The sequence below is a fragment of the Geotrypetes seraphini genome, chromosome 6 (assembly GCF_902459505.1).
Source record: "Geotrypetes seraphini chromosome 6, aGeoSer1.1, whole genome shotgun sequence".
Classification (NCBI taxonomy): domain Eukaryota; kingdom Metazoa; phylum Chordata; class Amphibia; order Gymnophiona; family Dermophiidae; genus Geotrypetes; species Geotrypetes seraphini.
This window is the reverse complement of record NC_047089.1, coordinates 251,473,352-251,500,152: the sequence shown is the minus strand read 5'-3', so window position 1 is coordinate 251,500,152 and position 26,801 is coordinate 251,473,352. Positions and strand designations below refer to the sequence as shown.

General features: G+C 47.0%; 2 protein-coding genes across 3 annotated transcripts in view; one reads left to right on the top strand and one right to left on the bottom strand.

Moving 5' to 3' along the window:
- The window catches only part of CFAP47 (cilia and flagella associated protein 47), a 1,062,207-nt gene that overhangs the window by 947,907 nt on the left and 87,499 nt on the right, over nt 1–26,801 (bottom strand). For both annotated transcript variants that reach the window (XM_033947561.1, XM_033947559.1), the window contains exons 7-8: nt 26,636–26,769; nt 3,721–3,956 (exon numbers count right to left, since the gene is read on the bottom strand). In XM_033947561.1, coding sequence (XP_033803452.1) covers nt 3,721–3,956; nt 26,636–26,769 — 370 coding nt within the window. The remainder of the gene's footprint in view (nt 1–3,720; nt 3,957–26,635; nt 26,770–26,801) is intronic.
- On the top strand, nt 23,148–23,520 carry LOC117361941 (60S ribosomal protein L35-like). Its single transcript, XM_033947562.1, has one exon. The coding sequence runs from the start codon at nt 23,164–23,166 to the stop codon at nt 23,518–23,520; it is 357 nt and encodes a 118-aa protein (XP_033803453.1). The 5' UTR covers nt 23,148–23,163.

Here is a 26,801-nt window from a genome sequence, read left to right as displayed (position 1 = left end):
GAACAATAAAATACAACCAATAGGTTTAATTTTTGCATTTTACAAAGACCACCGCTTACAAAAGACTTACAAAACAAGGACTGGAGGCTTGGAGCTCATTTTACGAAGGTGTGTTAGCGGTTTAACGCGCGTAATAGCGTGCGTGCTAAACCGCCAGACGCGCTAGCCGCTACCACCTCCTCTTGAGCAGGCGGTAGTTTTTCGGACAGCGCAGAGGTTAGCGCGTGATGAAACGTCGAGCGCGTTCAACCCACTAGCGCGGCTTCGTAAAAGGAGCCCTTACTGTTACAATAGGGGAAGAAGGGGAAGAACTACAATAGAAGAACATAAAAGGGGGGGAAAAACCCGAAAGGAAAGGGAGCAAATAGTGGTAGCTCAAGAGGATGCTACTTTTGGGTCCTCAGTCTTGCAGGCAGCCTCGTCTCTCCCTCCCTAGATGTCTTGCACCGCTTTGACACGTCACCCAATCTACGGACTCCTGAGTATATGTAACCGAATGAAAGATTATGTTTTTATCTGGATAATCTTGTTTCTGCATTCAGCAATTCTGCCTCGGACAACTCTATGGTCCGGAACTGGAGTTCTCCTGTCAGTTGGATGAACATGTATGATTAACTTACTAATAAAGTACCGAGTTATTGAGCCTTGCCGTTCTTTACGTGTTAGTGCTAGTTGCACACAGTAGGTTGGTTCACTGATACAACTATGTTGCAAGTTCATGCTAATTGTTCTTTTTCATGAGTTACAGAGCAGAACTGAAATATTATATCAGGGAAGTTCCCCATGCCCAGAGAATGTGATGAAATCAGTTAGCTTAGCAGGGTTTAAAAAAGGTTTGGCTAATTTCCTAAAAGAGAAGATCATAGGCCATTATTGAGATGGACTTAAGGAAATCCACTGCTTATTCCTAGGATAAGCAGCATAATATCTGTTTTTCTACTTGGGCGCCATCATAGTGGGGGCACCGGCACCTCTCCGCCCACCCATGCTACGCTTATGCCCTCCTTTTTAAATCTTCGCCACCACGAGCAACTTCTCCGGCCTGCTGCTCGCACTGGCCTGGCTCCCCTCTGAAATCACTTCCGGATCTTGGAGCCAGGAAGTGACATCAGAAGGAAAGCCAACTCTGGCGCAAGCGCAAGCCAGAGAAGCTGGTCACACTGGCAAAGATTTAAAGAGGTACAGGGGGAGAGGGAGGGAACTAGTGTGGGGTGGGGAAGGAGTAGGGGGCAGAAGGGCACCATTGCCCCAGGCACCTCCTAACCTCGCTAGGCAAGTGACTACACCTCTGTCACCTTCCACTCAACCAATTCCTAACCCAGACCATCACTTTGGGCCCATCCGGAGAACACTCAGTTTAGTTATTAGACTCCCATCTGAAACAGTATCAAAGGCTTCGTGCAGGAAGAAAAGGTCGGAGCGTAACGCGAGTGATTTCCTACACTCATGGCGCTCCAGCTGCTCTCCTGCTGCCCTCTCCCGCTGCCCTTTTCAGACTCCCCCATGAAAAACCGTATTCACGGTTTTACGAGATTCGAGGGGGTTCCTGGAATGGAACCCCCACGAATATCGGGGGAGTACTATATACCATATCTAGCACGTTTCTTCTATCCAACCCTCTGGTCATCCAGTCAAAGAAATTGATCAGATGTACACATTATTATGAGAGTTACCCTCCACCTGGGTTGATCTTCAAGTTTATTCAAATTATTTGTTTAAGTGTCATCTGGAAGTTGGGACATTGGATCATTTACTACACTATTGTCCCTTGATACTAAAATTCTGGAGATCTATTTGGGATCAAGTTAACAATTTATTAGAAAATCCAGTGGCACTATCATATGATACCATTTTATTTGGAACATGTATGAGGGCAAAAAGTCAAATTTGGGCAAAAAATAACAAACTTTTGTTTATAATGACGGGGGTTGCCAGGCAGCTTATTTTAAAGAATTGGAAAAATTGGGATAGATTAAATTATTCATTCTGGTGGGATTCCCAATGTTATGTCTTTAAAATTGAAAAGTTTATGACCATTCAGAAGGGATATTATAAAAAACTTATGGAAGTTTGGGAACCATTAACTAAATATTGTAAAAATTGATTTATTTATATAAATGAGGAAAACATACGCATCCGGGGAGGGGAGAAGGGGGTATGTTTTGGCATTGGTTGAGAGGTATAGATAGGTTGTTTACAGGCAATTTTATGAGTTGTTGATCAATTGGAAAATGTTGTCATTATTTCTATTAAGTTTATTGGGCTATAATGTTTATATTTTATATAAATGTATCATCTCTTGTGCACAATTGTAGTTTTAAAAATGAATAAAGAATTTTAAAAAAGAGAGAAAAAAAGAATTTCATGGCCTCTAGAGACCAACCCAGCAGCAGAACACATTCTGCCTTATTCAAAAATTTGCAATCACTGGTTCGGGTTCCTTGAAGCAGCAAATGGCGAAACATGGTCCACGTTGGGACCCTTGAGCAAGACATTCATGTATTTCTCATCACTCAACAACACTTAATGCAATTTACATATTAAGGATTTCAGCACATTGACACCATGTTTGCACTTGGTTCACACCTTTTGTAAAACAGGCTTAAAATAGGTGCCTCATTGGACTCCTTACATGGGGATATGTCTACTAGAGAATGACACGGGACAAATTTTCCCGTGCCCGTGGGAACTCCTTTTCCCGTCACGTCCTGGCAAGTTCTTAGCCTGTCCCTGCCCCATCCCTGCAAGCTCTGTCCTCATCTGCACAAGCCTCAAACACTTGAAAATCGTAAGGCTTGTGCAGTTAAGGCAGAGCTTACAGGAATAGAGAAGGGACAGCGCCAAAACCTGCAGGGACGGGATGGGGAAATTGAGTTCCTGCAGGGACGGGGATGAATCATTCTGTAATGTCTACTAAAGAGCACTAGGACATAGTGCACACAGATAACTTTCACGCATGCTAAGTCCATTTCTAGTATGCCTGGGAAACAGGACATTTTCAAGTATTTCTTTTTCAGGTTGTGTGCTAATGTTTGCATTGGGGCACATACCATGAAAAAACTGATATGGAAGCTTTTATTGGGCTCCCACATTAAGGACATTAACTCACACAAATGTTGACAAGCTAGGACTAGGGAACATGAGATGAAATGCTAAGAAGTAGATTTAAAACAAACCAGAGAAAATATTTCTTCACTCAGTGTGTAATTAAACTCTGGAATTCATCGCTGGAGAATGTGGTGAAAGCAATTAGCTTAGCAGGGTTTCAAACAAAAGTCCATAAGCTGTTATTAAGATGGACTTGGGTAAATTCACTGCTTACTCCTAGGATAAGCAGCAGAAAATCAGTTTTACTCCTTGGGATCTTGGCAGGTACTTGTGACCTGTGTTGGAAACAGGATACTGGGCTCAATGGACTTTCAGTCTGTCCCAGCATGGCAGTTCTTTTGTTCTTATGCTCTTAGCTGACTAACCTAAGTATTTTCACACGTGCTTTGTGTGCATTAGAGCTTAAAATACCCCATAGGCTCTCTTAGGGCCTCTTCTATTAAGCTACGCTAGCAGTTTTTAGCGCACAGAGCCACGCTGAATGACCTGCGCTGCTCCCGACGCTAGAAACTGCTAGTGCAGTTTCGGAGAAGAGGGGATTAGTGTCACTGTATTCCAACAATGGGAGGCTTTTTACTGACTAATAGGATAAGGGAAAATATTTTACACTACCTGTGAACCTCTTGGCTGAACCTTTGCTTTCATAGGGGAGACACTAAAATGCGATATCCTGCGAAAGTTGAACGTCAGAGGAAGAAATGTTGAGTTGTTTTTCAGTGTACATAAGGTATCTATGCGTTCTCCAAGCAAACATGACTTAAACTTCAAGACTTTTCCTCGACTGAAACTTAACTTGACGGGGACGACTGATCCTACTACAGCCAGCTCCACATACTGATTGCCTTTCACTGTACAAAATATTGAAAAGAATACAAAGGTGAGTCACATCTCAGATACACAGGATGCATCAATCTTGACTACAAAAGCAAACAGGCATTTTCGAGAGAACATCTAAGTCTGACATTTTGAGAAAAACATCCAAAAATCGGGTGGAGGAGCGCAGAGAGAGGGGTGACATGATCGAGACATTCAAGTATCTCACGGGCCGCATCGAGGTGGAAGAAGATATCTTCTTTTTCAAGGGTCCTGCGGCAACAAGGGGGCATCCGTGGAAAATCAGGGGCGGGAAACTGCACGAGGACACCAGGAAATTCTTTTTCACTGAAAGGGTGGTTGATCGCTGGAATAGTCTTCCACTTCAGGTTATTGAGGCCAGCAGCGTGCCTGATTTTAAGGCCAAATGGGATAGACACGTGGGATCTATTCACAGAGAAAGGTAGGGGAGGGTCATTGGGGTGGGCAGACTAGATGGGCCGTGGCCCTTATCTGCCGTCTATTTCTATGTTTCTATGAGAAGACCGGGATGCCTAACTGCCTTCAGCCAGCTCGCGAGGCACTAAGGCCGGGAAGCTCTGGACGCCTGCAGCCGCTGTCAACGGAGCTCCACGACCGCACCGGCCCAAACCTCCGAGTTCAGGCCGGCCGCGAGTGGCTCACAGCTGGACCAAATTCTGTCCCACTTCCCCGGAGATGGGCACGCTCCATACGCGACCTAGCTATAAGAAAAGTTCTGGGTTAGTGCAAAAAAAACAGTAAAATACAGTAAATTGACAGGGAAGCAACACTGCTGACCGGCACTACCTCAGGATTTTTTTTTTTTTTAACAGAACAGACTCCACAGGCTCTCTAAGCAATATACCTTGCTTGATTTAGGAGGAAAGGCTTACTGCTGTGGCTTCTATAAAAAAATGTGGGGAGGTGGGGAGAGAGACCCCACTCGAGACCCGCCGGATTTGACACCCCGAGGTCAGACAGACCCCCCAAACAGGGCCCACCCAAACTCAATCCGGCCAAAAACAGGGACTAGAATCCCCTAAACAAATTCCAACAGCCCTACCAAGGGAGATGGGTACAGCTCACTCACACCTGCTGGAGACTGAAGTAGATTGATAAGAATTGGGAAAGGTATTCTTATGTATTATTCCACAGTTTTGTTTTCAGTCTCCACCTGCTGGTCATGATTGGCTATATACCCACTCACAAAGATTAACCTCTACTAGTCTGGAGAGTGCTAAAGAAGCCCTATTTTCCAACCCACAAGACATCTATCTTTTTTTTTTTTTTTTAATATCTTTATTCGTTTTTACATTATGCAAACAAGTGTACAATAAATCAAGTCATACTGTACATTCTTCACTTGAAACTCTACAATCATTTTATACCATAAACTATCTCCCCTCCCTCCCTTTCCATATATTACCCCTCATAATGTCATAAAACCCACTCATCCCCCCTCCCCCTACACATATTTAATGGGGATAAATACAATTATTTATTATAATACTCAATTAATGGTCCCCACACCTCTTTAAATTTCTTATAATAACCTCTCTTAGTTGCCAATGTTTTTTTCCATTTCATACACTTGACAAACCGAACTCCACCAGAAACAATAATTCAATCCTCTATAGTCTTTCCAATTATGTGTTATATGTTGGATGGCAACTCCTGTTAAAATCATTAACAACTTGTTATTATTCGATGAAATTCGACTTTTGGCCCTCATAGACATTCCAAACAAAACTGTGTCATATGATAGGGCCACTGGATTCTCTAACATACAATTTATTTGACCCCAGATCAATTTCCAAAAATTATTAATAAAAGGACAATGAAATAATAAATGATCTAGAGTTCCAGCCTCAAGATGACAATGCCAACATCTATTAGACTTAGAGCAATCCAATTTTTGTAAGTGAACAGGGGTCCAGAGTGCTCTATGCAACAGAAAAAACCATGTTTGCCTCATAGACGCAGACATTGTACATCTTATCCTCCAAGACCAAATACGTGGTCATTGAGATGCATTAATTTGATGCTTAATCTCAATGCTCCAAATATCTCTAAGTACAGTCCTTGGTTTTTTATTTAAATAGCCAGATAATGTTTTGTACCACTGCGCGGCCTGGTGACCCATAAAATCTGCCTGGAAGCATAAGAATTCTAGAGTAAAATGAGTATTTAAAGACTTCCATTCAGGGAACCCTGCCTGAATGGCCTGCTTCAATTGCAACCACTTATAACTTTGTTTTTTATTAAGTCCAAATTTATGTTGCAATTGTGAAAACTCCAGCAGCTTACCATCATTAATAACATATCTTTTTTTTTAACATGGTACAGCTAGATACTTTGTCCAACAAAACATCTAATTTGTTTTGCCATTATCGAAAAAAATACCAAATTAAAAACGGCCAAAACAAGCCATTTGCATGTAGGAGGGGCCAGCATTTTTAATGGATTGGCCAAACAGACATGCCAGCAGAGCAGTGGAGTACTCTAGGAGCACTGCTGTGAACTTCACATTAAGGATGCCATGTACACATCTCACCATAACCTTTATACATTATATGGTGAGCCCTCCAAACTCCCTCAAAATCTACTGTACTCACCTGTCTAACACTCAAACAAAAATTAGGTTCTTACCTTTGCTAACCTTCTTTCTTATACATCCACACTCTATTCCTGGACATATGGATTATGCAACTATGGTCACCAGACAGTTTGCAGGAAACATCAATCAAACAGAGTTTTCAGCCCCTCCCTTCTTACCTCAGGACTGCCCCCCAGGAATTCAGTTCGTGGCAAAGCAGACAGAGACACCTGTAGAGGACAGAGATAAAAAGGAGTCCAATCTGCTCATAACATGAAATTTCAGAACAATCATAAAGCACAGTTACTTACCGTAACAGGTGTTATCCAGGGACAGCAGGCATATATTCTCACATGTGGGTGACGTCATCTACGGAGCCCCAGCGCGGACAGCTTTTCAAGCAAACTTGCTAGAAGTTTCAAGTTTGCACACTGCACCACGCATGTGCTAGCCTTCTTGCCCACTAGAGGGCGCATCCCCACCTCGTGGTCCTCAGTTCCATATCATAGCAAAGAAAGCCATCCCTGGGGAGGTGGGCGGGTTGTGAGAATATATGCCTGCTGTCCCTGGATAACACCTGTTACGGTAAGTAACTGTGCTTTATCCCAGGACAAGCAGGCATGATATTCTCACATGTGGGTGACCTCCAAGCCAACCAAAAAAGGGCAGGTGGGAGGATGGCAAATTATGAAAACAGATTACGTAACACCGACTGGCCAAACCGGCCGTCGCTTCTGGACAAAGTGTCCAGACAGTAGTGGGAGGTGAACGTATGAACCGAAGACCAAGTGGCAGCTTTACAAATGTCCTCCATAGGCGTAGATCGGAGGAAAGCCACAGAAGCTGCCATCGCCCGGACTTTATGACCCGTAACACGACCCGCAAGCGGGAGACCAGCCTGAGCGTAGCAAAAAGAAATACAAGCAGCTAACCAGTTGGACAAGGTGCGCTTTGAAACCGGGTGTCCCAAACGATTAGGATCAAAGGACAAAAATAATTGAGTAACCTTCCGATGAGACTGGGTACGTTGGAGATAAAATGCCAACGCCCTCTTACAGTCAAGGGTATGAAGCGCCGCCTCACCAGGATGAGAATGGGGCTTCGGAAAAAACACCGGAAGGACAATAGACTGATTGAGGTGGAAATCAGACACAACTTTAGGTAAAAATTTGGGATGGGTGCGGAGAACCACCTTATCATGATGAAACACCGTGAAAGGAGGATCCGCCACCAAAGACTGTAGTTCACTAATTCGACGAGCAGACGTGAGTGCAATCAAAAAGACTACTTTCCAAGTAAGAAACTTAAGGTGCGACTTGTCGATGGGCTCAAAGGGAGGCTTCATAAGCTGAGCCAAGACGACATTAAGATCCCACACCACCGGAGGAGGTTTCAGAGGAGGATGGATATTCACTAGCCCCTTCATGAAACGCGTCACCAGAGGATGAAGAGAGAGAGAACGACCCTCAAGTTGCCGATGGAATGCTGCAATGGCACTGAGATGTACCCGAATGGAAGTCGTTTTCAGGCCAGACTCAGACAAATGCAAAAGATATTCCAGAACCGAAGCCACAGGCACCGAATCTGGTTCCAGACTATTCAAAGAACACCAGGATGTAAACCTGGTCCATTTCTGAGTATAGCAAAGCCGAGTCGAGACCTTACGTGAGGCCTCCAAAACGTCCCTCAAGGCCCGAGACACCGGAATCGAAGTCAGGGGGAGAGAAACCAAGCAGTCAGATGTAAAGACTGAAGATTGGGATGCAACAGCGAACCCCGACTCTGAGACAGCAGAGAGGGAAACACCGGCAGAAGCAGAGGTTCCCTGGTACTGAGTTGAAGAAGTAGGGAGAACCAGGGCTGCCTGGCCCAACGAGGCGCAATGAGGATCATGGAGGCTCCGGTCGATCTGAGATGAACCAGCGTTCTCAAAATCAGAGGAAACGGCGGAAACGCATAAAGGAACCTCCCCTCCCATTCGAGGAGGAAGGCATCCGCCTCGAGACGATCCGGAGAGTAAATCCGAGAGCAATAGAGGGGCAGCTTGCGAGTCTCCGGAGAGGCAAACAGATCCACCTGAGGAGTACCCCAGCGGTCGAAAACCTCGCGAAGTACTCGGGAGTTCAGAGACCATTCGTGCGGCTGGAGAAGACGACTGAGTTTGTCTGCCAGCTGGTTCTGCTCTCCCTGAATGTACACCGCCCGCAGGAATATGTTCTGGGAGATCGCCCAGTCCCAAAGGCGGAGGGCCTCTTGACACAGAGGCCAAGAGCCCGTACCCCCCTGCTTGTTTACATAGTACATCGCTACCTGGTTGTCCGTCCGCACGAGTACCACCTGGTCGCGCAGTAGGTGGACAAAAGCTCGCGCAGCTAGAAAAATGGCGCGAAGCTCCAGCACATTGATGTGGCACCGACGATCCTCGGCAGACCACAGACCTTGCGTCCTCAGACCGTCCAGGTGCGCTCCCCACGCATACTCGGAGGAGTCCGTCGTCAAGACCTTGGTGTGAGGAGGAACGAGAAACAGCAAACCCCCTGACAAATTGGAAGAGACGGTCCACCAACGGAGCGATCGACGTAAACAAGGAGTCACTGCTATCCGGGAAGACACCGGATCGCGATCCTGTCGCCACTGCGACGCCAGAGTCCATTGCGCGATTCTCAAGTGCAAGCGAGCGAACGGCGTAACGTGAACCGTCGACGCCATGTGGCCCAGCAAAACCATCATGTGCTGGGCCGACACCTGCGATTGCCCTTGACAATGGCGACTCCACCGAAGCAGAGTCTCCCGTCGAGGCGGGGGGAGAAAAGCGCGGAGGCGAACCGTGTCCAGCACGGCTCCAATGAACTGGAGAGACTGCGCCGGACGCAACTGAGACTTGGGGAAGTTCACTTCGAACCCCAGGTCCTGCAAAAGACTGATAGTCTGTCGGGTCGCTAAGATAACCCCCTCCCTGGACGGGGCCTTGATCAGCCAATCGTCCAGATAGGGAAAGACCTGCAGACCCCGCGAGCGCAGGGCCGCCGCCACCACCACCATACACTTGGTGACCCGAGGGGAAGATGACAGCCCGAAGGGAAGAACCCGATACTGCAGGTGCAAATCCCCGACCTGAAAACGCAAGAACTTGCGGCAAGCGGGATGCACCGGAACATGGGTGTAAGCTTCCTTCAAGTCCAGGGAGCACATCCAATCTCCCTCGTCCAAAAGTGGATAGAGAACCGGGAGCGATAACATACGGAACTTCTCCCGGACCAGGAACTTGTTGAGCTTCCGGAGGTCCAAAACGGGGCGCAAGTCCCCGGTCTTTTTTGGGACCAAAAAGTAACGGGAGTAAAACCCCTGGCCCATCTGATCGCGAGGTACCACCTCGACCGCCCTGAGACTCAACAAGGCCCTGGCTTCCTCCAGGAGAAGGGCCAGCTGGTTCCGATTGGGAGGGCAAGCCCCGGGGGGCAAGTCCGGAGGCGGACAGGAGAAGTTTAGCGAATAGCCGTCTGAGATTATCCGGAGCACCCATGCGTCCGACGTGATCGCCGACCAGGCCCCGGCAAAGGCCGTCAGCCGACCCCCGATGGGGAGGGGGTGGCGCGATAATGCGGTGAGGGCCCGCCCCCAACCGCCTATCCCGTCAAAAGGACGGCGCGGCCTTGGCGGCCCCCTGCGCGGCAGGTTTAGAGGGGCCACCCCTACTCTGCTGGGGCTGTCTCCGAGGGGGCGGTCTGGAGAAGGCCGGTGTGGACTTCTGAGGGTACCTCCTCGGGGGCTGCCGGAAGGGACGCTGGGCAGGAGCCTTAGGCTTCGGCCGCACCAGAGAGGCCAGGGAGCGTTCCTGTTTAGACAGTCGCTCCGTCGCCGCATCCAAAGAGTCATCAAATAATTCCACCCCAACACAAGGCAAGTTTGCCAGGCGTTCCTGCAAATTTGACTCCATCTCGAGGGTCCGAAGCCACACCAGCCGGCGCATGGCCACTGCACAGGCGGACACCCTCGAGGCGAGTTCAAACGCATCATATACTGCGTGGAATAAATATAGGCGCAGCTGGGTCAGATTCGAACTAAAGGTGGCGAACCGGTCCCTATGCGACTCCGGCATCACCTCACGAAAAGAGGGGAGGTCCTTCACCATCGTACGGAGGAAGGAAGAGTACGAAAATGCATAGTTCAGGACCCTTGTAGCCATCAGAGAGTTCGCATAGAGACGACGGCCAAATTTGTCAAGGGTCCGGCCCTCCCTACTCGGCGGGACCGTCGCCGAGACCCTGGAGGGTTGCGATTTCTTGACCGCTGATTCCACTAGGAGCGAAGTATGGGAAAGTTGGCCCTTCTCAAACCCTTTGATGGGGAGGGTGCGATACTTAGACTCCATTTTGGAGGGGACCACCGCGACCGTCAAAGGAGCCTCAAGATTCCTCAGGAAGGTCTGACAGAGGACCTTGTTAATCGGAAGGCGCGGGGACTCCCTAGGAGGGGCAGGAAGATCCTGCTCCTCCAAGAACTCCTTGGTGTGAGTGGACCCTTCAGACCAGTCAACACCCAAAGCCGCCGCCATATCCTGCACAAACCTGGTAAAGGATGAGGGTTTAGCAGGAGGAGAGGGAGACCGCGACTTCCCGGCGGAGCCGAAGGGAGAGGCCTCGTGGGAGTATCTGGGCTCCCTCCCCGACCCCGACCCCAACGAGGCACAGTCCTGCGACCTCGACGGAGTCGGAGACCGGGTGCGTCGGAAGGAACCCCTCGGGGATCCCCCCGGGGTCCGAGGCACCGAAGCCCGACCCTTCGGCCCCGGCGAGGAAGCCCGAGAGCTCTCCCTGGCCGGAGACCGGAACAAAATGGGGTTATCGACACGCAGGTCCCGCACCTGCAAGGCATCGGCCCCGGCCGGCGACGAGCGACCACGCCGCCGAGGCGAGGTCCGAGACCGCTTGGCCTTCCTCGGCTTGCGCCTCGCTCGAGACCTGCCCGAGGGCGATGAACCTCGCGAGGACCCCGAGGACGAAGATGAGATTCTTCGCACTCGGCGCACCTTGTCCTTCGGGCGCACGCTACGCTCAGGTGGATCCCGCGAAGCCGGGTCCGAGGGTACCGCCGAGGTCGAGGCCGTGGGCGCCTCGGGAGCCGAAGCCCCGGTACCCGAGGCCGAGGTCGCCAACTGCGGGGCCACCGAGGCCGAAGCCGCCGGGGCCGAAGCCGCCGAGGCCGAAGCCTGCTGCAGCTGGTCAATGGCCCCGGTGAGCTCCGAGGCGATCAACGCCCGGAGCAATTCTTGGAACACGGGGATTGACATTCCCTGTGGCAAGACCTGCCGCTGCTCCTCAGAGGGCGACCTCGGTCTCGAGTATTCCCTCGGGGCAGCGGACGCGGGCAACTTGGGTTTAACAGAGGCGGACCCACCCGCCGACGAGCCCGAGGATGGCTTTTTGGACGATCCTGGAGCTGAGGAGGGAAGCGGAGACTTACCCGAGGCCTTAGAAGAGGCCAGCTGTTTCGAAGGCATCGAGGCCCGAGGCGAAGCCGAGGGTGCCGAAGCTGAGGTCGATGCCGACGTCGAGGCCGAGGTCAAGGCCGGGGCCGAAGCCGAGGCCGAACTCGAGGCCTTCCCCGGAGGGGACTCGACAGAAAAAAGTTCTGCCATGCGGGCTTTGCGGCGTTTAAGTGCCCGCTTCTGGAAAGTGGCACACTTCTCGCAGGACGCCGTCGGGTGTTGGGGCCCCAAACACCGCAAACAGCACCCGTGCGGGTCAGTAATTGAAAGAAGCCGTTCACAGCGCCCGCACTTTTTAAAGCCCGTTACGGGCCGGGACATGGGCCCAAAAGAGAGCCGGGAACAAGCGAGGTTCCTCGGCCACGGCTACCGGGAGCCCCCGGTAGCAACGGAACGAAAAAGTTTTTTTTTTTTTTTTTTTTGGAAAAGAAGAAAATAAAGAAAGAAGAAGACAAAAAAAAAAACGCAGCGACCGTGCGAAAATCCCTACACAGCCGCGGCGACAGAAGGCACAATTAGCACAAATTCTCCACAGGGCTTCTGGCTCCGCGGATGAAAATGAACTGAGGACCACGAGGTGGGGATGCGCCCTCTAGTGGGCAAGAAGGCTAGCACATGCGTGGTGCAGTGTGCAAACTTGAAACTTCTAGCACAAGGCACCATTCGCAAACAAAAAGACCTGAGTTTAAATAAAAATAAACACGAGCAGAAAAGACAAGCTCCTACTGACTGGCTTGAAGGAAATGCAACTGGATCACTGGAGGCCAGTCCTGAGATAAGAGGGGAGGACCTGAAAACTTTATGTGATTGAGGCGACCACAGTTGCATAACCTACTTGTCCAGGATGCCTGCAGGTGTCACCTCTATGGCAATACAGTGGGGTTTTGGTAAGCTCACATTTTCCCCAACAGTTGTGTACTTAGTTAGGGTGGCATATGGGCCAGGGTCCCCCTTCTCTGCAGTCCACTGCCCTGCCCACCAGGCTACTCCAGAGACCTGCTTGCAGCTCTACTAAGACTGGCCGTAGTATCTGCTGCTGTCATATGTAGTGTTTCATGTAGATATTTGAGGGGTGGGAGAGGGTCAGTGGCCACTGGGGGAGTGTGTGGGGCACAGCAAAGGAGTCATGTGGATACTCTACAAGAAAACTCTGAAAAAAGAAATAATACCGCAAGTCTCAAACACCACCTCTCACTAAAGCCAACTACCGCAAACAAATAACCTTACCCGTTTTTTTTTTTTGTAAGTTCTTGTTGTAATACATCCTGGATAATTCTTTTGTAATCCGCCTTGAACTGCAAGGTAATGGCGGAATAGAAATCCCTAATGTAATGTCATGTAAGATGTCAAGTAATCAGCCGAGGGTGTATCGTTCAAAAGTCATTTTGTTGATAAATATGCTACAAAAGCTCATAGACCCGACACTGGCAGAGTTTCGGTGTCTGTGCCTTTATCAAGAGTCTGTCTTGAAAGTATGATACAATACGTACAGGCACTCCTAGTAAAATAAAAAAAACAACTGGTGTCCAGAGCGAAGCTGAAGATCACGAGTAGTGGGTGGGGGCCATATTTTCATCCCTCCAGTGCTCATCCGGTCAGTTTGGGTACCTTTTGGGCCCTTATTCATTTTAAAAACAGGTCTAGCACAAAATGTCCAAATTGTGCCCTGGAAGTTTTTGTATAATACAGTAAAACCTCGGATTGTAAGTAAAACAATGTTACTTACCGTAACAGTTGTTATCCAGGGACAGCAGGCAGCTATTCTCACTAGTGGGTGATGTCATCCGACAGAGCCCCGATACGGACGTCTCACAAGCATGTCTTGCTTGAAGAAACTCAGAAGTTTCGAGATGCCCGCACCGCACATGTGCCAGTGCCTTCTCGCCCGATGGTCCAAGCGTGTCTCCTCAGTTCAGGTAGCTAGCAGAGAAGCCAACCCAGGGGAGGTGGGTGGGACATGAGAATAGCTGCCTGCTGTCCCTGGATAACAACTGTTATGGTAAGTAACATTGCTTTATCCCAGGACAAGCAGGCAGGTATTCTCACTAGTGGGTGACCTCCAAGCTAACCTCAATGGGATGGTGGGAGAGTTGGCAACTTAGGAGAATAAATTTTGTAACACTGTTTGGCCAAACTGTCCATCCCTTCTGGAGAAAGTATCCAGACAATAATGAGAGGTGAATGTATGAACCGAGGACCAAGTGGCAGCCTTACAAATCTCCTCAATCGGTGTCGATCTGAGGAAGGCTACAGAGGCTGCCATTGCTCTGACCTTATGGGCTGTGACCTTACAGGGAAGGGGTAATCCAGCCTGGGCATAGCAGAAAGAGATACAAGCCGCCATCCAGTTGGAGATGGTGCGTTTCGAGACAGGTCGTCCCAACTTGTTTGGATCAAAGGAGACGAAAAGTTGAGGAACAGTTCTATGTGGTTTGGTGCGATCCAAGTAGAAAGCCAAAGCACGTTTACAGTCTAGAGTGTGAAGAGCTGATTCTCCAAGATGAGAATGAGGCTTTGGAAAAAACACTGGAAGTACAATGGATTGGTTGAGATGAAATTCAGAGGCCACTTTAGGCAGGAATTTCGGATGAGTGTGGAAGACCACCTTGTCATGATGGAATACTGTGAAAGGAGGATCCGCCACTAAGGCCTGAAGCTCACTGACCCTGCGAGCAGACGTGAGGGCCACTAGAAAAACCACTTTCCAAGTGAGAAACTTTAGTGGAGCCTTGTGGAGAGGCTCAAAAGCAGGCTTCATCAGCTGAGAAAGGACAACATTGAGATCCCAAACCACTGGAGGAGGTTTGAGAGGAGGATTGACATGAAAAAGTCCTTTCATAAATCTGGAAACCACAGGATGAGCAGGGAGAGGTTTCCCTTGTAGAGGCTGATGGAAAGCCGCAATAGCACTCAGGTGGACTCGTATAGATGTAGACTTGAGACCAGACTGAGACAGGTGTAGAAGATAGTCCAATACAGAGGATAGAGAGGCTCGCTGAGGCTCCTTGGAATTGGAAACACACCAGGAAGAAAATCTAGTCCACTTCTGGGAGTAGCATTGACAAGTAGCAGGCTTCCTGGAAGCCTCCAAGACATCCCTCACCGCCTGTGAAAACTGGTGAAGAGTTACGTTGAGAGGAACCAAGCTGTCAGGTGGAGAGACTGCAGGTTGGGATGAAGCAGTGAACCTTGATGTTGAGTAAGTAGTGAAGGAAACACTGGAAGAAGCACCGGCTCCCTGCTGCTGAGTTGAAGGAGAAGGGAGAACCAAGGTTGTCTGGGCCACCGAGGAGCTAGCTATCAGAATCATGGTGGCATGGTCGGATCTCAACTTGACCAGAGTCTTTTGAATGAGAGGAAATGGAGGAAACGCATACAGGAAGCGATTCTCCCAATCCAGCAGAAAAGCATCTGCCTCGAGACGATGAGGAGTGTAGATCCTGGAGCAAAACAGAGGCAGTTTGAAGTTGTGGGAAGCCGCAAAGAGGTCTATCTGAGGCGTCCCCCATTGTGCAAAGATCTGATGAAGGGGGTTGGAATGGAGAGTCCATTCGTGAGGCTGGAGGAGACGACTCAAGTTGTCTGCCAGGACATTGTCCTTCCCCTGAATATATACAGCTTTGAGGAAGGCGTTGTGGCGAACCGCCCAATCCCAGACTCTGAGAGCTTCCTGGCAGAGGGAGGCCGATCCCGTGCCCCCTTGCTTGTTTACATAATACATGGCGACCTGGTTGTCTGTGCGAATGAGGACCACCATGTCGTGCAGTAGATGTTGAAAAGCTTGAAGAGCATAGAAGATGGCTCTGAGCTCCAGAAGATTTGATGGAGTCGGTCCGCACTGGTCCAGAATCCCTGAGTGCGAAGCCCATCCAGATGAGCCCCCCAGGCATAGTTCGAGGAATCTGTCGTGAGAACCTTCTGGTGGGGAGGAGTGTGAAACAGCAAACCTCTGGATAGATTCGAAGAGGTCATCCACCAAAGTAGAGACTGCTGAAGAGCAGGAGTGACCATGATGTGTCGAGTCAACGGGTCTGACACCTGAGTCCATTGAGAAGCCAGGGTCCACTGAGGAATTCTGAGATGGAGTCTGGCAAAAGGCGTCACATGAACTGTAGAGGCCATGTGGCCCAGGAGGACCATCATGTGTCTCGCCGAGATGGACTGGCGAGAAGATACAGATTGGCAGAGATGAAGAAGAGCATCCATGCGCTGAGGAGGAAGGAATGCTTGGAGCCGAATGGTATCCAGGACTGTCCCGATGAAGGGGAGAGACTGGGTGGGCTGGAGATGAGATTTGGGGAAGTTGATCTCGAAGCCCAAACTCTGCAGGAAGCAAATAGTCGCCAGGGTCGCCGAAAGGACCTCTGGAGCTGAAGGAGCCTTGATGAGCCAGTCGTCGAGGTAGGGAAACACCTGAAGACCCCTGGTCCGGAGTGCAGCAGCCACCACTACCAGACACTTTGTGAAGACTCTGGGAGACGAGGACAGGCAGAATGGAAGCACTCGATACTGCAGATGCAGATGTCCCACCCGAAACCTGAGGAACTTGCGGGAGGCCGGATGAATAGGAATGTGAGTGTAGGCCTCCTTGAGATCCAGAGAGCATAACCAGTTGTTCTGTTCGAGGAGGGGGTAGAGAGAAGCAAGGGTCAGCATGCGAAACTTCTCTTTGACCAAGAACTTGTTGAGGACCCGAAGGTCCAAAATGAGTCGCAGATCGCCCGTCTTCTTCGGGACAAGGAAGTACTGGGAGTAAAACCCTCGGTCGTGCTGGTCCACCGGGACCGGCTCAACAGCCCAAAGCCGGAGCAAAGCCTGAGCTTCCTGAAGTAGGAGGGCGGTCTGCGTCAAGTTGGAAGGATACTCTCTTGGAGGGTGGTCCGGGGGGACCCGATGGAATTGAAGAGTACCCTTCTTTTACGATGGAAAGGACCCAGAGGTCGGTGGTAATAGCCTCCCATCGATGGAAAAAATGGTGGAGGCGACCCCCGATGGGAAAAACAGGAGAATGCAGAACGAGGTCGGTTATGCTCCCTGGTTTGGAGTCAAAAAGGCTGAGTAGCCTTGGGTGCAGCCGGCGGTTGAGGTTTCTGTTGAGCCTGAGGAGGCTGCCGCTTCGCTGGCTGCCTTGCAGCCGGAGCCTGCCTCGGAGTGTAGCGCCGCTGATAAATCAAGGGCGGTCTAGAAGGCCGAGACTGTTGAGGCTTAGGCTTTGGCAGAAGGATAGATTAAAAAGACTTCTCATGGTCAGAAAGCTTCTTCGTCACCGTCTCGATGGACTCGTCAAACAGATCCGCTCCCGCACAAGGCACATTGGCAAGCCTGTCCTGGAGGTTTGGGTCCACGTCAATGGTCCGAAGCCATGCCAATCGACGCATGGCTACGAAACAGGCAGCAGCACATGCCGATAGCTCAAAGGCATCGTACGAGGATTGCATAAGCTGCAGACGAAGCTGGGAAAGCGAGGCTACCACTTCCTCGAACTCAAATCGAGCCTGAGAATCGATGTAGGGAGTAAATTTCCGAAGTACAGGCAAGAAGAACTCCAAATAAGAAGCAAAGTAGAAATTATAATTAAGAACTCGGGAAGCCATCATCGAGTTCTGGTAGATTCTCCTCCCAAACTTATCCATCGTCCTGCCCTCGCGACCCGGTGGTACCGAGGCATACACCTGGGAGGGATGAGAACGTTTGAGGGAGGATTCGACCAGCAGGGATTGGTGAGAGAGTTGAGAGCCCTCGAACCCCTTATGATGGACTATGCGGTATCGGGCATCCAATTTGCCCGGGACTGCAGGAATAGAATAAGGTGTCTCAAAACATCGCATAAATGTCTGGTCAAGCAATTTATGGAGAGGCAATCGAAGAGACTCCGCAGGAGGGTGAGGCAAGTGCATGGTGTCGAGATACTCCTTAGAATATCGAGACCCAGTGTCCAAAGTAACATCCAAGTCATCAGCCATCTGTCGGAGAAAAGAAGAGAAAGACAACTGGTCGGCTAGTACAGGTCTCCGAGACGGACTGGACGAAGTCGAGGCCTCAGGATCCAGAGACACTTGGGATTGACAGGGAGAAAAAGAGGTAGATGGTTCCTCGTACTCCGGACCCTCCGGGGGAGACATGTCAGAGGAAGAGTACCCCAGACACGGTAGCTTCTTCTGTGGTGAAACCTCAGAATGGCGCGAGGAGTGCCGTGATGAATGCCTGGACCAATGCCCCTCACGGTGCCTGAAGGGGGAGTGAGAATGACGATTCTTCGCATGGTCCCCCGAAGCTTCCAGCGAGTGAATGGGACTCGAAGCTGTAGATAGAAGGGGTGGAACAGACGACGCGTCATGTGACGCAGCCCAGGCTTGGTATGGGGTGCGGAAGAACTCTTCCTGAGACTTGCTATGCCCAGGGCTTCGATTACCCACCGGAGGGTTCCCGCCCTGTTGGCGTGAAGGCGTAATGGGCTCCAAAGGAGGCATGTCGCTGAAGGAAGCCCGCCTCGAGGGACCGGCCACCCTACGTCGCTCCTCCTCGCCAAGTAGCGAGACCGATCGGCGAGGAGGAGGAAGAGGGGGCGGTCCGCCCCCCGGAATCGGGACCGGGAGGTCACCCTGGATGGAGGCAATTAACCTGGGTCCCATAGTTTGCATGAGCTCGACAAACTGAGCTTCCAAGAGGGACCGTAACGAAGCCGATATGGAGGGATCTGCACCGAAAGGGGGTCCTCCAGCACGGTCTTCGCGCTCCTTCGTGGTCGAGTGCTTCTGCTTGGAAGCTTTCGGCACCTTAATGACCACGGGCGGAATGGTGGAAGGCAGTACCTGAGCCGAGGAGACGGGGACAGGCACCGGCGTCGAACTCGGGGCCGAAGCCGGAGTGAACGAAGCCGGCTTCAGAAGGCCCGGAGTTGCAGGAGTAGCATCTGGCTTCGCATGGACAGGCAAAGCGGCTGATGAAGTCGAAGCCGAAGGTTCTTTAGCAGCCTCCATCTTGAACATCGACTCCCACAATAGACAGCGCCACTTAAACGCCCGCGCTGTAAGAGTGGAACAAGGCCGGCACGATTTCAGGAAATGTTCTGGACCAAGACACTGTAGACAGCGTCGATGCGGGTCCGTCAGCGAAATCGCGCGCTGGCACTTGCTACACTTTTTAAAACCAGTGATTGGCCGGGATATGCTCCGCCGCAAGATCGAAGACGCGGGGCCTGAGCCAAGTGGCCGACCCGGCCGACTCGCCGGAAGAAAAAAATTTTTTTTTTTTTTTTTTAAAAAGAATAAAAACAAAGAAAACACACGATAAAGAGTAAAATAAACCCAAAATCGCGGCAAAAAGAAGGCAAAAACGGGAATTCAGTCAGCGCAGAATTGAAGTAAAACTTCTCAGCTCCGCGGAAAGAAAAGAACTGAGGAGACACGCCCGGACCATCGGGCAGGAAGGCACTGGCGCATGCGCGGTGCGGGCATCTCGAAACTTCTGAGTTTCTTCAAGCAAGACATGCTTGTGAGACGTCCGTATCGGGGCTCTGTCGGATGACATCACCCACTAGTGAGAATACCTGCCTGCTTGTCCTGGGATAACTTGGTTTGCAAGACAAGCAAAACATTTGATTAAATTTTAACTTGATATATAAGCAAAGTCTTGCAATACAAGTACATACATTATACACACATCACAACTGAGCCGATGGTTCTTCTCTCGCTGACGCTGCGGGAGTACAGTAGCTGTTCTAAATGAGCGAGGTATAGTATTTTGTATTAAAGTTTTTGGGTTGTGGAACGAATTGTCTGTTTCCATTATTTCCTATGGGGAAATTTGCATTGATATACAAGTGCTTTGGGTTACAAGCATGCTTCTGGAACGAATTATGCTCACAAACCAAGGTTTTACTGTATTTGATTATTGCTGTAAAACGTCCAAGTGCTAAGATCGCCCTAATCCCACCCAAAACATGCCCCCTAAGATTTAGACGCACTGGAGACAAAATGACCAGAAAGATATCTAATTAGTCAGTTTTGAAAATGCCCACTTGGAAATTTTGGCTAGTAAGACGTCCAAGTGCTAGTCTATACCGTCTTTTGGACGTCTGCCTTTTTTGAAAATAATAATAATAATTTTTATTTTGTATACCGCCATACCCAGGGAGTTCTAGGCGGTTCACAACAGTTAGTTGAAATACAAACAATGTGGTTGAAATTGAAGAACATAGTAGCGCAATCATAAAGTCAAACTAGTTATACGTTTACAATTTAAGTCAGGGAAAAGACTATATACAGTACATAAGGTAAGCATATACATTTAATTTAAGAGAAGGAAACAGATACATACAAGCTATAAGGAGGGAGCAAACAAGCTTAAAATGAGCCCCTCAGCAATTATTCTCTGTAGTATTTCGCTAATAGCTAAAATCTGTGAACATAAAGAATGGCATTTCTTACCCAGAGACAACAGTGTTATCCGGAGACAGCAGGCAGATATTCTCACAAATGGGTGACATCATCCACAGAGCCCGGTACGGACAGCATGAAAAGTGTACTGTCATTTTAAGTTTTAAGAAACTTTGTGACTGCCCGCACCGCGCATGCGCAAGTGCCTTCCCGCCCGACGCTCGCACCTCAGTTCCGTAAGCAAGCTAAGAAGCCAACCAGGGGAGATGGGTGGGTTGTGAGAATATCTGCCTGCTGTCTCCAGACAACACCTGTTACAGTAAGTAACTGTGCTTTATTCTAGGACAAACAGGCAGCAAATTTCCACATATAGGACTCTCTAGCTTATTTAAATCTTTTTATTAAACAGTGACAACAGCAGGAACAACAAAAGCGTAAGACAAGGTTTACAATAGAAACTAGCTACCATGGAGGACTGGACTCTTATGTCCTCCACGGTCATGATCAAACACCAAACCATCCCTACCCCGCAGAAAGAACCCCGCCCACCCCACCAACAGAAATACTACAGTTCACAGACGGGGGTTAGATGTCAAACAGATATGCCAGAATACAATTGGAGTCTATTCAGGATACGGCTACGACTCACAGGGGACAAAATGTTCAAATATGGAGTCCAGGTGTTGACAAAGTCTCTGCTCCGGCGATGAGAAGAACAGGCCAAGCGGGCCTCCCAGCCCATAAGCTCATGTAGCCGATTCCTCCAAAGCCAAAAGGAGGGGGGGTTCAGAAGAGAGCCAACAACATAAGATACATTTCTTCCCCAAAATGAAACATTTACTAAGAAATGGTTTTTCTGAAGAAGTGTACACGGAGAGCAAGGGAAAAATGAGCAAATAACATAGAAAGCACCAATATAGGCATGAGAACCTGCAAAAGGTCCTACAAGAAGGAAGCCAGCATCATCCAAAAGGTCTGTATCCAGAGACCATGAAAATAAGAGTTAACCTCAACAGAACAACACACACAGAGCCCATATAATAAGCCTGACTTTGAGAAACATAAGCCCGAATCTCTAGCTTATTAGAATGGGATGGAGGGAGAGTTGGCCAAAAAAGTAAAGAAATTTTGTAGAAAACTACTTGGCCGAAGCGACCCTCCCTTATGGAAAAGATTCCAGACAGGAGATGTGTATGACTAAGTAGGATGAGGACCAAGTAGCCGCACTGCAGAATGTACCTATAGAAGAGGAACATAAGGATGCAACTTCAAGCCACAATGGCTGAGATCTTACATTAAATCAGAGATGAGGTACCATGAGTGAGCGTTGGGCGGGAAGGCACTTGCGTAGGCACAGTAAGGGGAGTCACAAAGTTTTTTTAAACTTAAAATGGCGGTATACTTTTTATGCTGTCCGTACCAGGCTCCATGGATGACGTCACCCATACGTGAGAATATGCGGCCTGACTGTCCTAAGATAAACCGCCAATAAGTCCATGAAGTTCACAGCGGTTTACATAAATAATTATGAAGATACAAATTCTTAAATAGTATTACAATATTTAGGAATTCTTAATAACAAATTCTTGAAACAGATAGGTCTTTAGGTCTCTTTTGAAACTCTTAAAATTAGATTGATGGTTAATATTAGTTGGTGGAATTTTGCGCTTGATAAGCCCATGTGGAGTTCAAAGATCTATTGAATCTTATATTCTTAATGACTGGATACAGAAAAGTGTCATTATTTCTCAGATTCTTTTTTTTTTTATATAATTTCTTTATTCATTTTTAAACTTACATCAAGTGTACAATAAATATCAACAGACCTATAACACATTCTGAAAATCAATTAAAACCGCTCTATTTGAGAAATTCCTTGCCTAATCAGATGACCTCTCTCAGATATTCTTTCCCCTTATAACCCCAATGTATTATGTAATTTCTTTCTCTCATGTATTCCTTCCCTATAATTCCCTAATTATTATGTAACTTCCTTCTTATTACATTGTGTATTTCGCTGATTGTCCAGCCTTCTTTTTATGTGAACCGCCTAGAAGTCAGTTTGACTATGGCGGTATAGAAAAATAAAGTTATTATTATTATTATTATTATTATTATTAATACAACATCACTTGAAAAATTTTCTGTATCATTTAACCCCCACCCTCTTCCCAAATTCATATACAACTAATATATACCACATAAAAATAATATCTTACGACAATCATCTATATATTCTTAATGGAAAAACAAGAAATCCCCCCCCCAAATCCACATGTGTATTAAGATTGGGAAAAGTATAACTTATTCATTACTATAATTTAATAAAGGTCCCCATACATCCTTAAATTTATTATAATAACCTTTTTGAACAGCCAACGCTCTTTCCATTTTATAACATGACAAATTCAAAGATGGATTATTAGAAAACTGAAAGAGTTGAGGCATATAATCTGGAGTTTCTCCAAAACGTATTTTAAATAGTATACAATAGAATTGATAAAGCATTCATCTTTCTATAGGTAGCCAATGCAGTTCATGTAGGTGAGATTCAGCGCTCCTTTTACGAAGCCGCGTTAGCGGCTTTATTGTGCGTGCTAACTCCCGCGCTAGCTGAAAAACTACCGCCTGCTCAAGAGGAGGCAGGAGCGGCTGGCGCGCTCGGCAAATTAGCGTGCGCTCTTACGCGGGTTAAACTGCTAACGCGGCTTCAATCTGAAGATTAATTTTTGTTTTTGTTTTTATATCCTGCAGCTACCATGGCAAAGATCAAGGCCCGGGATCTGCGTGGAAAGAAGAAAGAGGAGCTACTGAAGCAACTTGATGACCTTGAGGTGGAACTCTCCCAGCTCAGAGTAGCTAAAGTAACTGGAGGAGCTACATCCAAGCTATCTAAAATTCGGGTTGTCCGTAAATCTATTGCCAGAGTGCTGACAGTCATTAATCAGACACAGAAAGAAAATCTGAGAAAATTCTACAAGGGAAAGAAGTACAAGCCTCTTGACCTTCGGCCCAAGAAGACTCGTGCCATTCGCCGCCAACTCAATAAATATGAAGAAAGTCTGAAAACCAAAAAACGCCTGTACCCCATGCGCAAATTTGCTGTTAAAGCATAAGCGTATCTTGTGTTTAAATAAACATTTTTTTGAATTTTTTAAAAAAAAAATGGCTGTATTCTGTAGAGTTTGGAGGGGGTTTTTTTTATTTTAAATTTCAGGCAATCTAAGAAGGTGACATCAATTGAGACAAATAGGCAGAAGTGATAATTATCTAAATACTTTCTAATCCTTCTGGATTTCCAGAAAAGACCAAAAGACTTTATTAACAGGTTGACCTGAGGTAATAGTGAAAGATTGTGATCGAAATGAACTCCTAATATTCTTATGGCATTAGCCAGTGGAAAATCAATGTTAACAGAAGCAGGACAATGAATAAGAAACCAAGAACTGGTCTGTGTGACATTTGGAGCATTGAGATCAAGCATCAAATTACGGCGTCTCAATGGCCACGAATTTGGTCTTGGAGGATGAGATGTACAATGTCTGCATCTATGAGACAAACATGGTTTTTCTTATTGCATAAAGTAGAGGTGGCCAACCTGTGGCCAGAGGGCCGCATGTGGCCCAGTGAAGTATTTTGTGCGGCCCCGGTGTTTTCCTCTGCTGCCCCCAGGTGTTTACCGTCTTGCCGGCTCCCTCCTCTGTCTTGCTACAGAGTTTGCACGTTTGTGAAGCCCCAGAAACATTTTTTCCGACCAATGCGGCCCAATGAAGCCAAAAGGATGGACACCCCTGGCCTAGAGCATTTTGGACCCCAGTTTGTTTGCTTAGAGCAGATAGTTCCAAGTGTAATAGATGCTGGCATTGTCATCTGGAAGTTGGGACATTAGATCATTTACTATACTATTGTCCCTTGATACTAAAATTCTGGAGATCTATTTGGGATCAAGTTAACAATTTATTAGAAAATCCAGTGGCACTATCATATGATACCATTTTATTTGGAACATCTGTGAGGGCAAAAAGTCAAATTTGGGCAAAAAATAACAAACTTTTGTTTATAATGACGGGGGTTGCCAGGCAGCTTATTTTAAAGAATTGGAAAAATTGGGATAGATTAAATTATTCATTCTGGTGGGAATCCTTATGTTATGTCTTTAAAATAGAAAGATTTATGGCCATTCAGAAGGGATATTATGAAAAATGTATGGAAGTTTGGGAACCATTAACTAAATATTGTAAGGATTGATTTATTTATATAAATGAGAAAAACATACACATCCGGAGAGGGGGAAAGGGGGGTGTTTTGGCATTGGTATGAGGTGTTGGTTAATTGGAAAGTGGGTGGGGGAAAATAAGTCTTGTCTTTATTCTATTAAGTTTATTGTGCTATAATGTTTATGGGCTCCTTTTATCAAGGTGCGGTAGGCGGTTAACGCGTGGAATACCGTGCGTTCAACCGCCTGCCGTGCTAGTCGCTAACGCCTCCATTGACGAGGCGTTAGTTTTTAGGCTTGCCGCGGGGTTTAGCGCGTGATGAAATGTCCAACGCGCTAACCCCCGTAGCGCGCCTTGATAAAAGGAGCCCTATATTTTATGTAAATGCGTCATCTTTTGTGCACAATTGAAGTTTTAAAAATGAATAAAGAATTAAAAAAAAAAGAAGTGTGTGTTTATAAGATTATATGTATTTTTCTGATACACTTGCTGTAATATGAAAAAATGAATAAAGAAATTAAACATAAAAAAAAAAGAAGCAGGGCAATGATTTTGCACAATGAAGTGGGACACATCATCAAAAATGGCTACCTATAAGATGTGTTATTTTATTGTTAACTAGGAGGTCCTTTTATTAAGGCGTCCTAACCAATTTAGCGCACGTTAAGTACTAAGGCATCCATTATATTCTATGAGCGCCTTAACATTTAGGACCCCTAGGTCTCCTCGCATAAAATAGGACCTGTAATAAAATAACCCATTTTCATGACAACCTATGTAATAAAAACGTCCCTAAATTGTTCCGTTGAGCTTAAAACTACTGATCCAAAATTCTAATTCACCTCAGAGATATTGAAGTGAAATTTTTTCAAATGCAAATCTTCTATAAACAAAATGATAATAATAACAGTTTCTAAACCGCAGGACTGTGAAGTTCTATGCGGTTTACAATGATTAAAAGTTAGTACAAATTGAGTGAACTTAACAGAGTTAAAAGCTAGTGATTAACAGCTCTAGGGATCAGTTATTGTGGAATGAGATTGTGCAGGTTAGTTGCCTAAGTACTTTAGGAACAGACATGTTTTTAGGCGTTTCCTAAATTCCCCATAAGTAGTAGGCGTAAGCACTTGTTCTAGATCTTTACCCCATAATGCTACCTGATGTGAGAAAAGGTGTTGATGATGTCTTTTAAGTTTACATCCTCTAACTGGAGGGGAAATAAAGTTCAAATGTGCCTTGGGGGAATGTTTCTGGTACAGGGAGATAAATGCCATTTGCAGCCTGGCAGGAAGATTCAGAAGGATCCCTTTCTTGGTGGGGGAAGAGTACAAACTGTAAAGATGATGGTTTTGCCTGTGGTTTGTTACCAAATGGGGATGTTGCCAGTTTTTTTCAGGGGTCCTTTTGTAAAAAACTAAATAGTATTATTACTAAATTTATTTGGCTGGGTAAAACTGCTAGAATAGCTTTAGTATCATTGCAAAAACCAATTGCTGAGGATAGGGTAAATCTCCCAAATTTCTACAGATATCATCAAGCTTTACAAATGATTACGCGCAAATGGAAGAACTGGGTTCGCCTTAACTTTAATTTTTGGTGGGCAAGTTTATGCTTAACTTATAGATTTGAAAAAATGAATGTAGATATAATGGGTCATACTAAGAGATTTAAATTAATCTGGGGCCCTTTGATATCTTTTATGGATGCGTTGTAATTGGGTTTTCTTTTGATCCTGTTGGTATATTGCACACACACCCATGGGAAGGGAGGGTGGGAGAGGGATATTTATGTCATGGCTTTATTTTCTTGCAAGGTATTGGTTGGGTGGTGGGGGGGTTCTTATCTTGCTGTGTGGATTTTGATTGATTATAAATGCATATATGAATAATGTTGTTTGTATAGATACTGTACTGCATTTTTGTTAACTTTGGAAATTAATAAAGATTTAAACAAAAAAAAAGAGAAAGAAAGAATAGCATCAGTTTCTCTCTGTATAGTTACATTGAAGACATACTTGAGGTCTTCAGACTATCATCAGCCTCATAATGGATGAGATTATTTCTACTGCCCACAGGTTCAAACCTCAGAAACATAGCATAATCCTGTTGTGAAGGTGGTTTTCCCATCACAATGTCTTCCTCGTTTGGCCTGTAATAATAACAAAAATGCAATTCAATATA

Bases quoted from the DNA above. Each gene is read 5' to 3' on its own strand.
- LOC117361941 (XM_033947562.1), top strand. From the start codon at position 23,164: ATGGCAAAGATCAAGGCCCGGGATCTGCGTGGAAAGAAGAAAGAGGAG.